Source organism: Gopherus flavomarginatus, chromosome 2, assembly GCF_025201925.1.
Source record: "Gopherus flavomarginatus isolate rGopFla2 chromosome 2, rGopFla2.mat.asm, whole genome shotgun sequence".
In the NCBI taxonomy this organism is placed as follows: domain Eukaryota; kingdom Metazoa; phylum Chordata; order Testudines; family Testudinidae; genus Gopherus; species Gopherus flavomarginatus.
In genome coordinates, this window is record NC_066618.1 from 215012561 (window position 1) to 215028164 (window position 15604).

A 15604-nucleotide genomic window follows, 5' to 3' on the forward strand; every position below is an offset into this window, starting at 1 on the left:
CCACACACCCCTGTCCCCTGACTGCCCACTTTGAGAACAAATGTATTAAATATAGAACATTTGGAAAACAATGAGTTGCTTAAATAGAATCTGTGAAATGAACAAGATTCACCCAGCTGCCCTATTGCAAATAGGTTTCAGAGATACCAGATACACCTCTACCTCGAGATAATGCTGTCCTTGGGAGCCAAAAAATCTTACTGCGTTATAGGTGAAACCGTGTTATATTGAACTTGCTTTGATCCACCGGAGTGCGCAGCCCTGCTTCCTCCCCACCCCCCTCCGAGCACTGCTTTATCATGTTATATCCAAATTCATGTTATATCGGGTGGCGTTATATCGAGGTAGCGGTGTATATTTTGTTACTGGCAGTAGTTCATAAAGTCAGTCTGAAGTAGACTAGGTGGTTTAGATAAGTTATAACGTATTTTTATTTTAATTTGAAACCAACTTTTGGCATGCTTTTTCACACGTGCAAGACTCTTAAATCTGTTAAATGTTCTTTAACCATTCAACTAAACATCCATAGGACTAAATTGCTTTTAAGTGCATCAAAAAAGCATTGGAATTCTTCCCTTGTTACTTGTATTTGTTGCATTGATTGATTGACTATGTACATTTAAGGAAAAGAATGCACTGACTAGACTTTGTGGAGCAATAGCAATGATTTATGGTTCATGTATTATGATGGTGTGTTTGTAGTATTTTTAGTACTCTAGAAGATTTCATGTGGTGACGGTGTGCTACAGCACAAAATACATCTCACTCCTGAGACATGAATTTACATTTTTATTTTAAATATTGTTCCTTCATACCCTGGTTGCACATGTCTGCTGTAAAGAAAAATTCTTTTGCTAACTGTAGTTTTAGCAAAAAATCTCTTGGATTCTTGGCTGTTGGAGTAATGAAGATGAACATCAGTATCACATACAATTTCATGTGGTTTGAATGGGGATTTTTTATGATGCCCCCAAGAGCATAGTTAATATATATTCAGTAATCTATATATATATATATATAATATTTCACTTCTTGAATATAAACAATATGCTGACTTCTAGGGAACCTTGAAGGGTACACCAACAACTTAACGGCAAAAATCTAATTTGAAAACTTTGTATCTGTTGTTGCAGGTAACCCCTAAAATTACTTGAATGTTTCTCTGCTTGGATTTTTGGCTCCAGTTTAGGCACCTTCAGCCCTAGCTGTTAAGCAGTTTTGTGTCTACTGCAGCCCTATATCTTTGCAACCTGTGGCCCCGCCTCTCTCCAGTGTTCAGTTACCTCACACTGGGTAGGCAGCTCCTAACTGAAGTGGAGCATACAAATGGCAGTGCAGAAAGGGAGGCTGGTTTTTCTAGTGAAGTGAGTGGGACTCAGAAGATATGGATTCAATTCTTGATTCTGCAACAGACTTCCTGTGTGACTCTGGATAAGCCATTAAGAGCTTGTCTACATGGGAAAGTTTTACCCATATGATTACTCAGTATAGCCATTCTTCCTTTCTCTTTATGGAAGCACTTATTCTAGTAGCTTAAACCCATTCCTAAACGGTATCAGATAAAGTGAATAAAATAAAAGCAGTGATACCTAGTTCTTATAGTGCTTTTCATTGGTAGATCTCAAAGAGCTTTACAAAGGAGGTCAGCATCATTATCTCCATTTTAGAGATGGGGAAACTGAAGCACAGGCAGATGCAATTATTTACCCAGGTCACCCAGCAGCCCAGTGATCAAGCCAAGATTGGAACCCAGGTCTCCTAAATTCCAGTCCAGTGCTCTGTCCAAGGCATTCATACCAGAAAAAATGTGTCTGCACCGTAAGGTTATAACGGTATAAAAACTGGTTCAAATTCATGCGTTAACTCATACTGATTCTTTCTCATGTATCCAGACAAGTCCTTAATCTATCTATGCCTCCATTTTCTATCTGTAAAGTGGGGATAATACTTCCTTTGTCTGACTTGTCCATTTTAGATTTGTAAGCTACAAGGCAGGGACTATTTCTTGTTATATTTATGTACGGCACCTAGCACAGTGGGGCCCTGACTGTGGTTGGAGCATTTAGGCACAACCATAATACAAATAGATAATAACTTCAGGAGAAGCACCAGATGTTGTAGCTTCTCCTGAGCCCTTCCAGATACAGTTCACCTCCCATGGTAAGCACTGAGCAAGTAGTGGATCCCGTAGGTCAGGCACCACACAAAAACAGGAGAGCACAATCTGAAGCGGGGACTCCCAGTCCTCCCTACCGATCTCAGCTTCACCCAGCTCTTGTGTCATTCTCTAGTCCTGCTTCTTTTTGGTGTGAAAATAGACTTCATTCTCCCTCTGCTCCTCAAAATTACAATCTCATAGGACCTTAGGATCAGGTAGCAGGGCTTACCTTGTGTGGCAAGTATCTTTCAGGGTACAGCTGTGCTGGGATAAGACCTGTGGCATGGCCGCAGCTGGCCCAGGTCAGTTGACTTGGGCTCACGGGGATTGGGCTATGGGGCTAAAAATCGCTGTGTAGATATTCAGGATTGGACTGGACTCTGCACCCTTGAAAGGTCCTTGTTAGTCAAGAAACTGGCTCTTTATTGAGAAAATCAGTCACCCTCAAGAACCAACTTTGACAGAAACATAAATCTAATTTCAGAAGGAACCGCAGGCTGGTTGAGGACAGGTGTAATATGTTCATCTGCTTAATTTTTTAAAACTATTTATTTAGGAAGTTTTAACAAGTTTACAAATCTTTGCTGAAAATCATTTTATACAGAAAGCTAACTGTAATAGCAGCGATGGCATCTGAGCAATTAAGAAACACAATTAAGAACTAATTTATATCAATCTTGGCAGACAACTTTCCCATCAAAAAAACTTTTAAAAAATATACAGTTAATATAAAAGGCATTTTCTTGCATAACTGATTTATTCCCGTTGTGTTCAGAGTCCTGTATTTTTGCTTCACTTCAGTTGCTGCAGTGTTATAGGAGACTGCTTGGTTTTATTCTCGTGTCTGCATAGTCAGTGAAAGCAACTAAATTCCAACTGCAGCACCAAATTCTGGCCTCAGTTCCTTGTGCAATCCTGTTGAGGACACTATTGGAACCCCTTACTAGTTGGTTTTACAGTGCTTTAAGTAAGGAAGGGGAAAAATATGTATTGCTGTTAAACTAAACAGATTTTGACCTGAGACGCCCCAAAACAGAGCCAACGGTGCTGTTTTTCCAGTAACTTTTCGTTGTAGAACCACACTTTAATACTAGCTGTACTAATCACAGAACTTCTGGTAGTTAAATTCCATCCATTGTTTCACTGGCTTCTTTTATGCTCCTGTCTCACTGGCTTCACTCTTTCCCAATGCCATTTTCAGCTGCATAACAATAGACTGGGGATTTAAAGTGGTGGTTGTATTAGGCTAATATTGTTATAATTAATTCTGATGAGAACCTGTAAATGAATGGTCTCAAATTTCATGGGTTGGTCACAGTGAAATTAGAAAATTTCATGATTTGACAGTTAAAATGTATTAAATAATTTACATGTGATGTAATGCAAGTAAAGACAAAAGATTATGCCAGTGTTGTGAAGACTAGAAACAATTGATGTTTATCCTTTGAAGTATGCATTTTTATGTGTATGTTCTTCTTCACTTTTTATAGCAAAGGCAACACCTTTCATATCCAAACATATACCTTTTAGATGGAATTAGTAGAATGTCATAATAGAGCCAGAATTAGGAGCATAGGTTTTTAGCCATTCTTAGCAAGGCTCTTTGATTTCCCCCATTCTTTTAATCTGCACCACCCTCCTACCTTATTAAATCAGTTTTAACTACTACCGTCTGAAACCACCTGTTCCACTGTGCTTGCCCAGCAATACAGTAAGCAAGCAGTCTCCACTCAAACAAGTGACAGTAGAACTGAATTTGTGAAAGTAAACAATCAAATTTTAATTAAACCTAGAAGATCCACTCGACTAACCTGCAGAATATTAGCGGCATTTTGAATTATAAAAAGTATTCTATTTTATAATCACACAGAATTTTAATAACAAGACTTTTTCCTTCAATACTAATTTGGAGCTTCAAGTGTCCATAAAAAAAGAGAGAGAATTAAGTTATATGCTCTGAATTGACTGCGTAGAGCCAGTCTATTATTAAGAGGCGGAGGGAGAAGTTCTTGGCACTCTGAAAAAGAGAAATGTATGAACAGAAGTCATTCTCTTCTCCCTTGTCATCAGCGAATAAGCGCTCAGACTGTAACAAAGAAAGAGACCCAAAAAAAGGCTTCCCTCTGGACCACTTCAGAATCACACTCTGTAAGAGGCATCCGAGTGTATGCTGAATCAGGAGGAAAGTAAGAAATTAAAATAAAAAAACAACAAACAAAACCTTCTTTTTTGGCATGCCTTCTAAGAGGAAACTCTGCATTCTCCTTGATCCTAAGGAGGAGAATGTTGTTAAAACGGAGTAGGCACAAATGAATCAAACATAAGAGACTCTCACATTATAAAAATTCAGTGTCGCACCCAAATTACTTTAAAAAAAAAAAATCTGCATTCACTACATACAGCAGTTGCCAGCCCGTTGAATGCTCAGTAATTCTCTGAAGGCTTGGATACCAAAGGTGACTTTTTGCCCAAAAAACCTCGCAGACCACAGGGTAGAATCCACCTTATGGAAAAATTGAAACAGCTGTTCTGAGGGCTTTTCAGCCTGCTTTGCTCTGCCTATGTTAGCCTTAAATGATCGTCAGAAGTTTTATCCATCAGTCCTAAAGATGTAAAAGTGAGCCCTTCCCAAGATACTTCTGGTACAAGCCTAAACATCAAATATGGCCTCTTTGAAGCACTGTGGGAGCCAAGTGTTCTAGAGAACCAATGGAAAAGCAGTTCTTGAAACAAAAGACATTTTCAGGAAGATTCTCCTATCAGAAGAAGGAAAGAAAAACAGTAAAAAAGCAGGCATTCCTTTTGTGACTCCTTCCCTGCTAGATTCTGTAGACAAGACTCAGACCACACAGAAAAATTGAAATCGGAAAACTAGATAAGTTGTCCAGATGTTCTGCCACAAAAACTTGGAGTGCTTCTTGTCCAGTGCATTCTTTGAGATATGGTGGCTCTCATTGGTTCTTCAAACTAGGAAATCACCCCTTCTTTGAACAGGTAGGTGACAGAGATAATCAGCAAGGTCTATGCAACAGAATTAATCACTCAGACCTACAGATAGTTGTTTGGTTTTCCCTAACATTCCATAATCTAACAAAGCACAAGTCAGAGAATAGAAGATGGAAAAATAGCCTTTATATTTTGAGCCTCTCAAACTACTCCACTTTGGACAAAGGCCAAGGGATACTCCATCTTCCATCACCAAGTTCCCAAGTAGTTTTGCTGCTTTGCAAATATCTTTGAGCTGAACCATTTGGACAAATCAATCAAAAGGGCAAAATTCAATATGGAAACTTGAAAATCTCATTTGTCAACTGTCTCCTAGAACAGTTTTTCTTCTGTTGGCCCTCAGGGAGGCTTACTTGATGATCTTTCAGTCCTTCCTGCAGCCAATTTCTCATACTCTTTTTGGACATCATTCTAATTGGGCCCTTTTCTAATCAGAGACCAGAATTGGACACCTACATTTTTAGTCCTTTTTCTTCAGAATATAGCTTCCTGGAAAACTGTCACTTGATTACCAAGTCAGTACCATGGGATCATAGGTATTCATCTCTTATCTCCAAGGATTCAAGGGTTGGGAATCTGTCAAGCCTTTATCCTTAGTCAGATTTCTGTGAAGCCTAGTAAATGATGTTGGTTTCGTGTGTAAACATAACTTGGGCCAAGTTTTTATTTATACAGTTATACTTCAAAAGATCTTGTGCTTTCTTCCACGTGTCTGTTTAGCTCATCTGTAAAATAAGCTTGGTCTGAGGTGAAAAAACTTAATGCTCCTGGAAGGGAGGCATAAATTGTAACTGGCAAACCTATCCTTCATATAACTGTTTTTGTATTGTCCTTGGTAAGACCAGCAGAAAAGAGGTGTTAACCAGAGCAGCTTCCAACAAGTATTTGTGTAAATTTTTAGTAACACATACTGTACTATAATAACCAAATCCCCACATTACAGACCAGCTGTTTAGGATTTTTCCTTTCTCTAGTAATGCATTACAAAGCTAAACATTAAAAAAAAGCCTATTGTTTCTCTCTCCAACTTCCCTAACACTCCTTTCCCCCTCAATATATTGTAGAAAGTCTTCATGTATGTTTTTATTCTTTTAAAACAAGGGCTTTTGTCATTTTTCTGTTTTGTTTTTAAAGGGTGGAGTATGTGATTTTTTTTTTCATACATAGAGCTCTTGAATTTTCTTTGTCTGTTTGTGTCTGAATGTGGTGCTTCCTTGAAGTGGCGATTGAATATCTGTTGTTAATCTCTTAAACCTCAGAAAGAAGATTACCTTAACAGTGAATCAAAAGGCAAGGGGATCTACCGCGTTCCTTTGAATATGAATTCAAATCCTCAATAAGTCTTTCTGCAGTCTGTTCAAATATAACATGATAGTACTTTTCATTACTAGCCACTATTTTAATTAATGAGGCTTGTCACAGAAACTATTTATAATAATTACAACATACATTAACATTTACACTGTACATTTGGCCAAATGTACAAGTGCTCTGACAGAATCCAGCAGGTTTTACTAAGTCAAGCAAACTTTGTTTTAGTCCTGAAGTCTTATTAGCATGTTAGCCAGATGTTAGCGTTAAAAACTTGACAGAACCATCTCTGAGAGAGATTTAGTGGCGCAGTATGTTTTGAGGATGCAACAGCTTTTTCTTTTGCTGTCTTTTTTAATCTACATAAGTATCAGTTATTAAAACAAAAATTATGTATTTGTCTTCTTGAAGCACTGACTTTGTATAACTTTATAGCTACAAACCAGATAATATATCATTTTGTTAAGTACTGCTAGCAAAACACACTTTTGCAAGTGTACACTATGGTTCATACTGTACACTTTTTAAAAAGAAGTTGCAATGGACATTCTCTACTAAAGGGGGTAGGCCTCAGGATTAGGCAACAAACCACACTGAGAATCCAGACAGACAAAATATGATGGTTCACATCCTACTGGATGTAATTGTCCAAGCGTAGTGGAGAGGTTATAAATAGGAGTTTGTCATTGGATTAAACTTAATTGGGAGTTACCTGTTAGGAGCCTTCCAGATCTATATTGCAGGATTTCTTTTGTAAGGTGTTTTTAAACAGCTGAACTCATTAACTTCTCTTGAAGTCATGCATATATGTGATCCTTTACTTGGTAGTTCTAGTAACATTTAGACATCAACAGATTAGGTTTTAACTACAATAAAAACAAACAAACAAAAAAAACCCACCTCCTTGGACACATTCTGGCATTTCCGTGATATTTTTGATTTGTTCATCCCTGCAGAATTTTTAAACTATATTTGCAGACTGCAACAATTCAGCTAGGTTGGATCTCTCTTTTTTATTAATATTCTTATTAGCTAGTACAGTACCACAGATGTTAGAGACCAAAGTGATATGGTGAATATTCTTATACTGATGTATAGGAATTTATGTGCATTGAAAAGAGAACATAGTTTTGTATGCTTTCTCTGTCATGTGTGCACTGTCCATTCCAGGGCCTGAGAGTTAGTTTTGAAGAAAATCAAAAGTGTCTTTAATATTTTAATGACCTGATGAAAAGAGAAATAATGCACACACAACTTGAAAAAAAATTTGAAAGTAGATGGATTGGGGCAATGATTAGAACTTGTTTGTTCCAGATGCATATATCTAATGATTGAAGAGATCAGGGATGATTGCAAATGAGAAAATGTGTACACAATTAATTACTTGAAGGAAGAACTCCAGTATTCATACTTATTTGACCAGCTATAGAAGAAAGATTCATGAAATATTAACCATAGTCTCTTTTCATTGACATCTATATTTTTTATTAAATGCTTCCAATTTGTTGCTGGTTTCCATCATTTTCTCTAAATTTCTCAGTGATGTGGACAGCTAATTATTTCATGTTAAAGGAGACTTCCACTTCTGAAGTTAAGACAGAATTCTTAACTCTGGAATTGTCATGTCAGATCAGTGCTCCAGCTAGCATACAGTAGAACCTCAAAGTTATGAACACCTCGGAAATGGAGGTTCAAGTTGAGTCTCATCTCATATAAAATATCCAAATGTTCTTGTTAAGGGCTGTCAGGGTGTAGCATTTCGGGGAAAAGTAAGTTTCTATCGATTCTATGAATTCTACAGTTTTCCATCCAGAAAACTTTTTTCATTACTAATCCAGGTGCGCTAGCAAGCTAACTTAACTATTTTCTCCAGCATTTATCTATTGAAATTTCAGCAGTTTCTGTGGCTGTAAAACCAGCTACCACCTTCTTTTTAATTTTTTAAGCAGTACTTAATCAGTATTTATAATAAGCCTTTTTCATGTTTTCTACATTAACTATATATGAACGGTGAGATGTTTTATTTATTTTTCTCTGCAGAAGCAACCATGGGATGCATTAAAAGCAAAGAGAACAAAGGTCCAACTATGAAATATAGAACTGATAGCCCTCCAGAACTTGTTAGTTCCCACATCAGCCATTATGGATCAGATTCTCTCCAACCAACACAGTCGCCTGCAATGAAGGGACCATCAGTTAACAGTCATTCCATGACTCCATTTGGAGGACCTTCGGGGATGACCCCCTTTGGAGGAGCCTCTTCCTCGTTTTCAGCTGTGCCAAGTCAATATCCTAATAGTTTAACAGGTGAGATTTCTGTAAAATAATTTAGTTTTTATCAGTTGACAGTCTCATCTATTAAATGTTATAGTGCCATACAACACAAGAAAACGTATAGGGCCAAAACAGAACACTTTCTAAGGGCTTCTGCTTTTCAAGATCTTTACCATTCCAATGGTAATTCAGTGGATATCATTCCAAAGAGTAAAGCAAAGCGAACGTCAATGGATATCCAAGGCAGTAACAGAAGCAGGTAAGACTGTATTTGTGAGTCTGAGACATCAAAGATACCTGTATGGAATAATGACCTTGAAATTTGGGGGAATGATTCAAAATGTAATAATACGGACAACAAAAAAGATTCAGGAACTGTTTTTTGATTAATAGATTTCTTACTAGGCATATTAATACAGAACTTTGAGTAATTAATTTAAACTACAATATAGAAACATTTTTTCCACACCCATCAGGAGCAGTGCAAAGGCTTGCGGGAGCCGGGTAATGGAGGAGCTGAGGGAGAGGGAAGTAATTGCTGGGCAAGAAGCCTTGGGAGTGAACCTGAAGAAGCTTAGGGTGTGGATGAGAGAAGCATGGAACAGTGTTTTTGTGTGAGTGGGGATGGGGGGAGGAAGGGATTGTTAAGGAGTTGGAGAGCCTTCCCATCAGACCCTGGCTGAGCCTAGCCTCTCCCAATCAGTCAAGCACCTGTTCCTGTTCCTGTGTGGTGCTACGCCCCCATTCAGCTATCCGTCCTCCCTGTCCCTGTGTGATACTGCCCCTCCAGCCCCCGTCCTCATGTGTCCCTGCATGCCAACTCCCATTCAGCCCGTGCTTCAATCTATCCCTCCACAAGCCCTTCTGAACCCCAGTCTGTGATCCCCCAGAAGCTCCGTGTGTTCCACTCCGTCTGTGACCCCGTATTCTTTTGCCTCCTCACCTGGCCCCCCAGGCAGAGAGCTTTGAGGAACATAGCCTCTTCCTCCCTACTGGCTGCTATCTGCTGTGGCTAGTGAGCGGTGAGTCAGCTGCTGCTGTTCTGGCACTACAGCAGCCCCTGGTGGGCGAAAGGCGTAACTGCAGCACTGATCTGGCAGAACGTATTTTTTGCAAAGGAAAAAAATCAGCAGAGCACATGAATTCTGCATATGCGCAATGGTACAGAATTCCCCCTAGGAATAATGTCAAACACTTCCTTTACCTTGACAGCTGTCTGTTACAGAGAGCTGACATTGGTGAGGAAATTCAACACCACCTTCAGTTCACCATATAGTGCCGAAACCTGGGTCACATACAGTAGACACTTCAAGATTCTTCAATGATACTATCAACAGTGCCTCCAGAAGATCTTCTGAATCAAGTGATATGACCAATGCACCAACATGAGTGTTCTGTCGCAAGCCAAAACCTCCAGCATTGAAGCTATGATCATCCACCACAAACTCCTTTGGGCTGGTCATATTCTTCAAATGCCAGAAAATCATCTCCAAAAGCAGGTCATGTTCTCGCAATTGGACCATTGCCAACAGACGAGGGGTAGGCAGAAAAAGGTGCTTCAAAGACACCCTCAGAGCCAACATGAAGAAATGTATTATTGACATCAACTCATGGGAAACCCAAGCCCTAGACCGACCAATATGGAAAAGGACCTTGGGACAAGGACTCCAGTATTTTGAGATCACACAGAGACAACAGCAAAGAAGGAAAGAATGCACTGCAGCCGGACTCCACAGTCCAGATCAGCCCCATCCATTGGGAAATGTCTGCCCAAATTGTGACAGGATCTGCTATTCCTGGATTCATCTCATTAGCCACCTGTGGATCCACCAGAGATAACTGGCTATCATTTTATGGAAGGCAATCATTAAGGATACAATTCTGTCATGGAGGTCACAGATTCCGTGATTTCTGGGACTTCTTCTCAGGCAGAGCTGGCACAACTGTCAGTCCCAGGGCTGCTGGAGCTGTCAGCAAAAGGAGCTCTCAGGGGGGTGGCAGCCAGCCTGAGTTGGGTCAACTCCTGCTAGGGCTGGAGCAGTGATGGTACTGGAGCAGGGGCAAACCATGGCAGCACTCTGTTTTCCTCCATGTCTCCCAGAGTATTTTTAGTAAAAGTGAGGGACAGGTTGCGGGCTTCTGTGTTTTTTTGTTTATTACCCATGACCAGTCCCTGTCTTTTACTAAAAATACCTGTGACAGAATCTTAAGGTTAACAATCATCCTCAAACTCTGAGGGATCACTAATGAATCTAAGCTGGGCTGGGGTGCACGTTACCCAAAACTCAAAGTACTTGGCCACTGAAACACATGGCATTTGACACTCTGTGTAAACGTCCAATAACTCAGGGCTGTATTCTGTGCCCTGAAGGTCGGTCTTCTCATCACTGCAACATCAAAGTATTACATGTCCTGACAAACAATCACTGAGTCTCTCCTTAGAGGTGAGGAAGCTGTGGCTGTGATACATAAAACATCATATCTATTCAGTTCTCCACCTAGCAAGAGAAGAAAACTTACAGGCAGAAACTAGCTAAGCAGAAAGACTAAATCTATTATGAGTGGTCTCTAAAACAAACTAACCAATGTCCTCTTCCAGAATGGGACCACCCAGATATCAAGCTCTTCACTTCTAGAGCAAACACAAAATACCTCTTGTATTGTACCAGAGCCGGAAGAGTCTAGAAATCCCTATCAGACATATTCCTCATGAGATGGTGTTCATAGCTCGTGTGCCTTCCTTCAAAATATTTGTGTTTCTCAGTGTCTTTTGGAAGATCAGATAGACAAAGCAATTCTCATTCTTGGGCTGTGTCTACACTACTGCCGTATCAATGCCCTGGAGACAGATGCACTGTGAGTGGATTTAGCGGGTCTAGTGAAGACCCACCAAATCAACCACAAATTGCTCTCCAGTCAACCACAGTACTCTTATGCCGAAGGAGAAGAGTAAGGTAAGTTGACGAGAGAGATTCTCCCATCAACCCAATGCAGTGTAGACACTGCAGTAAGTCAGCCTAAGCTACGTCAACTCCTGCTACATTATTCAAGTAGCTGGAGTTGCCTAACTTAGGTCGACTTACTGTGGTAGTGTAGACGTAGCCTTGTAGCCCCCCTAAATCCGCACCAACATTGTTACTGTTTCCTAGAGCTGATCCTTATTGCCTCTCCTTCAAGATTACAGGCATTAAAATGGTCAGCTTGCAACGCAGAAGATAATAGCCCAACCGCTACTGACCACTCCTGATGACAAAATGCAGTCAGTTCTAACCCAGGCAAGAACAGATCTCTACTGTGAGGTGTTGCAGGCAAAAATAGCATCCAAGATTGAAAATGTTGCCTAATAAAGATTTGATTCCGTCTTAGTCTAAAATTGCTGGAATTCTGGCCTGTCTTCTGTGTAAAGTGCTTATACCTGCTTTCAGCCTCTCGTAGCACACCTAACAGCCCCTCTGCTTACTATCAACATGTTGAAGCAGACTTATATTTTTCAGTCCACTGTTGCTAGATTTATTTTTTTTTTAAGTCTTGATCAATGCATTCACCCTCTACCAAAGAGCTTTATGAAACCAATATATACCCTTCCTTTGAACCTTTCAGGGAAATTTCCCTAGAATGAGTCTTTTAAAGGCTGCTCTTCCAATTGCCATAGCCTCTTATAGGAAAATAAGTGAACTACAGACCTTAATGACTATGCCACTTTCTACTGTGATCCACAAAGAAAAAGTGATTTAGACCCCACCCAAGCGTTGTTCCGAAAGTCGTATCGGATTTCCATCTCAGCCCAATATATGTTCCTCCCTATCTTTCCCAGACCTATTCCCATCCTGGGCGGGTAATTTGCACAATTTGGGTGATTATGTTTTTCTATTTAGAGAAGACAAATAGGTTCTTTTTGTAGCTTATGGGAAAGATGTCTGGGAGAAAGTCAGAAAATCTTCAGTGAAACAGTTTTCCATCAGAAAAATGCCATATTTGATAAAATAGAAATTTTTCACAAAATCATAAACATTTCTATGACCGTTCCATTTGGGAAGTAAATTGTCAAAAAAATTTTCCCTCTAAGTGTCAGTGTTCTATTTTGGACATTTTCAGAAGAAAAAGTTTTGATTTTTTTTTACTTCAAAATTTATTTTCTATAAAAATAAAAATTATCAATCTAAATTAAATGTTGCATATTTATTGAAGGAAACATTCTGATTGAACCAAAACTTTTCTTGATTTCAGTATTTAAAAATGTTTTAAAATTTGGCTTTTTATCATAATTCAGAATGATTTTCCCTCCCCCCCCCCCCCAAAAAAAAAAAAAGTCTGTTTTTCACAGCTGTAGTCCAGGAAAACCTAGATCTAAATAGGGTCTTCCTCAGTAGAATATGAGGTGCATAGAACTATGTAGCATCTTATCTAGGCATAAGATCCCTCTCTGAAGGCTGTGGAGGTATGGGCTTCAGAGCCCAAGGTCCAGCCTGAGCCACAACTTCAAAGTGCTGTCTATCCAGGTATTTTCCCACTGGCCTGAGTCTATCAACTGAGGCTCGGAGTCTTGCTCCCACAGGCTCAAAATACTGTGTAGACATACATGTCATTAGAATTCAGCAATTCAGGAGAAGGAACTGAGGTTGTTGTGGGGGAGCACATTCCTTTATATAGATCTGGGCATCTGATGTATGATGCGATGTTTGGTTGCTCATGCTCCTACCCAGCAGAGATGCCTTTGGAAGAGATTTCCATGTATTCACTGACAGGGCAATGGTCAAAAAACAGCACTGGTAAATAACTTTTGCTGTGTGATTTGAATTTGCATGCATTAATCTTATTTTGGTTAGTATTGTGTAGTTCAACCGAATTAATAACTTCCTAGTTGCTGTAAATTGTACAGTTTATCATGAAACGTGTAGGTTGGCTGATAAGCAATCAATGCATCTGTCATAATGGCGCTCTAGAGTATTAACTTTTGCCAGATGTTGAAGCTTAAAATATAATAAGATACAGCCGGTTCCCTTAGGTTTGAACATCAGTTGTATATTTGTGTGTGTATGTGTTTAAAATGTGCATTCTCGCCATTTTCATGTTTTGTGCACCACCTTGACTTCAAACTAAGCGAGTGGTTACCAGGCAAAACTGATGAAAGTCATGTTGATTTAATTAGTTTTCTGCACCATCCTTCAACTTCTGGAAAAGTGCAGACAGTATTCCCAATTTCTTGGGCAAGCGGTGGCCAGTTCTCTATTCATAATAGGCTAAATTCTTTGTGGTCTTGACTGCTGCAATTCTTTAAAAATCCTTGTATAACTGTAAACTTAATTTTCAGTTTTGCTTCTGTCTCATAACGTTGACTTGATGTGATTTCATGAACAATCTAACAAGATGTCTTCCATGAATTTAGCTGAAGGCCTCCTAGCCACCTTGATCTCTGCTTTAGGACATACCAGTAGTAGAAAAACTTGAAATGGAAGAGACATATTGGGTCACATAGCCCCTCTTTCTACAAAATGTTTGCACTGTCTGTACTGTCTTTCTACAAAATGTTTGCATTTAGTTTTAAATATGCGAAACAGTGGGGCTTCCAGAACTCCCTTGAGACTCTTCCTCAGTAATAGATCTGAGAAAGGTCTTTACTGATAGTCCATCTGAAATTTTCCATTCTCAGTTCTATCCAATTGCTTCTGCTTCAATTTCTTCTTGGTGTTTTATGCCTTTCAAATATTTGTAGACTCTTATCACATCCCTCCTTTGTCATTATTTAGCCAAGTGACATAAGGTGTCTTTTAGGGCAAGATAGTGTGTTGCCCTACCACTTCTCACACCTCATTCAAAGGACGGACACATTAACAGTCCCCATGCTTGGGATAACTGGCTAGAAAGGCTTGGAGGAGCAAATTCTAAATGGATCGATGCAGTGGGCTCATTTCTCTTTCAAAAAATCTTACTCAGCACTCCCCTCAAGGTGATGCAACTGTGCGTCATCCTCAACTTCCTTCCTGCTTTTTATGGCTGGGAGAGAACATGTATGTTTTAATATTGGGTGGAATTATGCTATAATGAGGACTTTTTTTTTTTAAGCATAATAGAATGAAAATTCTTTGTCCCCTCTGAAATTGGCCTCTTGTCCGGTTAATCTCATGCATAGATGAAAGTGGAGAATCCATGGTGTAATGTCTGGAGATGCTCTGCCATAAAACTAGTTTAGTTTATAAAAATCTAAGTTAAAATCTTAAATATGATAATGGCTTTTGAAACTATTGTATGTCACTTTAAAATATATTTTTAAAAGCAACTCTTTTGAGTTTATCATTCTTGATGTCTTTTGTATATTTAGCCCTATATATGCTCTGATTGAAAGTACCGCTCTTGATTCTCGAATGAACTGCTATAATCTGTTTTTTATAATTCAACTCACCTTGTCTGAGGATTCTCTTTATATAAGTTCTCTCTTAATCAAAAGAAGTTAGCCAGTCTATTGATAAGTCAGCTCTTTCAGATTGACAGGATCTAGTATGCAGAGTACATTTTGTTTGTTTTCAAAGCAAAATTGTTTAGCTGCTGCCAGACTGCTTTTTTTTTAAATTAATCTTAAAGTGGTATTGCTACATGATATGCCTCCTTTCTTTTCAAGGTGGTGTAACTGTTTTTGTGGCCTTATATGATTATGAAGCTAGAACTACAGATGATCTTTCGTTTAAGAAGGGTGAACGGTTCCAGATAATAAACAACACGTAAGTATTTTCTGCCAGAGACTTCTATAATTAGTGTTAAGTTGGAAATAAATACCTTTTAAGACTGTTTATATGCCTTTTAAGATTTTTCAACAAAGAGTAGACAGGTTTTCACCTGATTTACAAAGCTCCATAAATA

General features: G+C 39.0%; 1 protein-coding gene across 2 annotated transcripts in view; it reads left to right on the forward strand.

Annotated features, from left to right (window-relative positions):
• YES1 (YES proto-oncogene 1, Src family tyrosine kinase) overlaps window positions 1–15604 on the forward strand; it is a 66737-nt gene that overhangs the window by 23523 nt on the left and 27610 nt on the right. For both annotated transcript variants that reach the window (XM_050939226.1, XM_050939225.1), the window contains exons 2-3: window positions 8516–8782; window positions 15366–15465. In XM_050939226.1, coding sequence (XP_050795183.1) covers window positions 8524–8782; window positions 15366–15465 — 359 coding nt within the window. In that variant the 5' untranslated portion in view covers window positions 8516–8523. The remainder of the gene's footprint in view (window positions 1–8515; window positions 8783–15365; window positions 15466–15604) is intronic.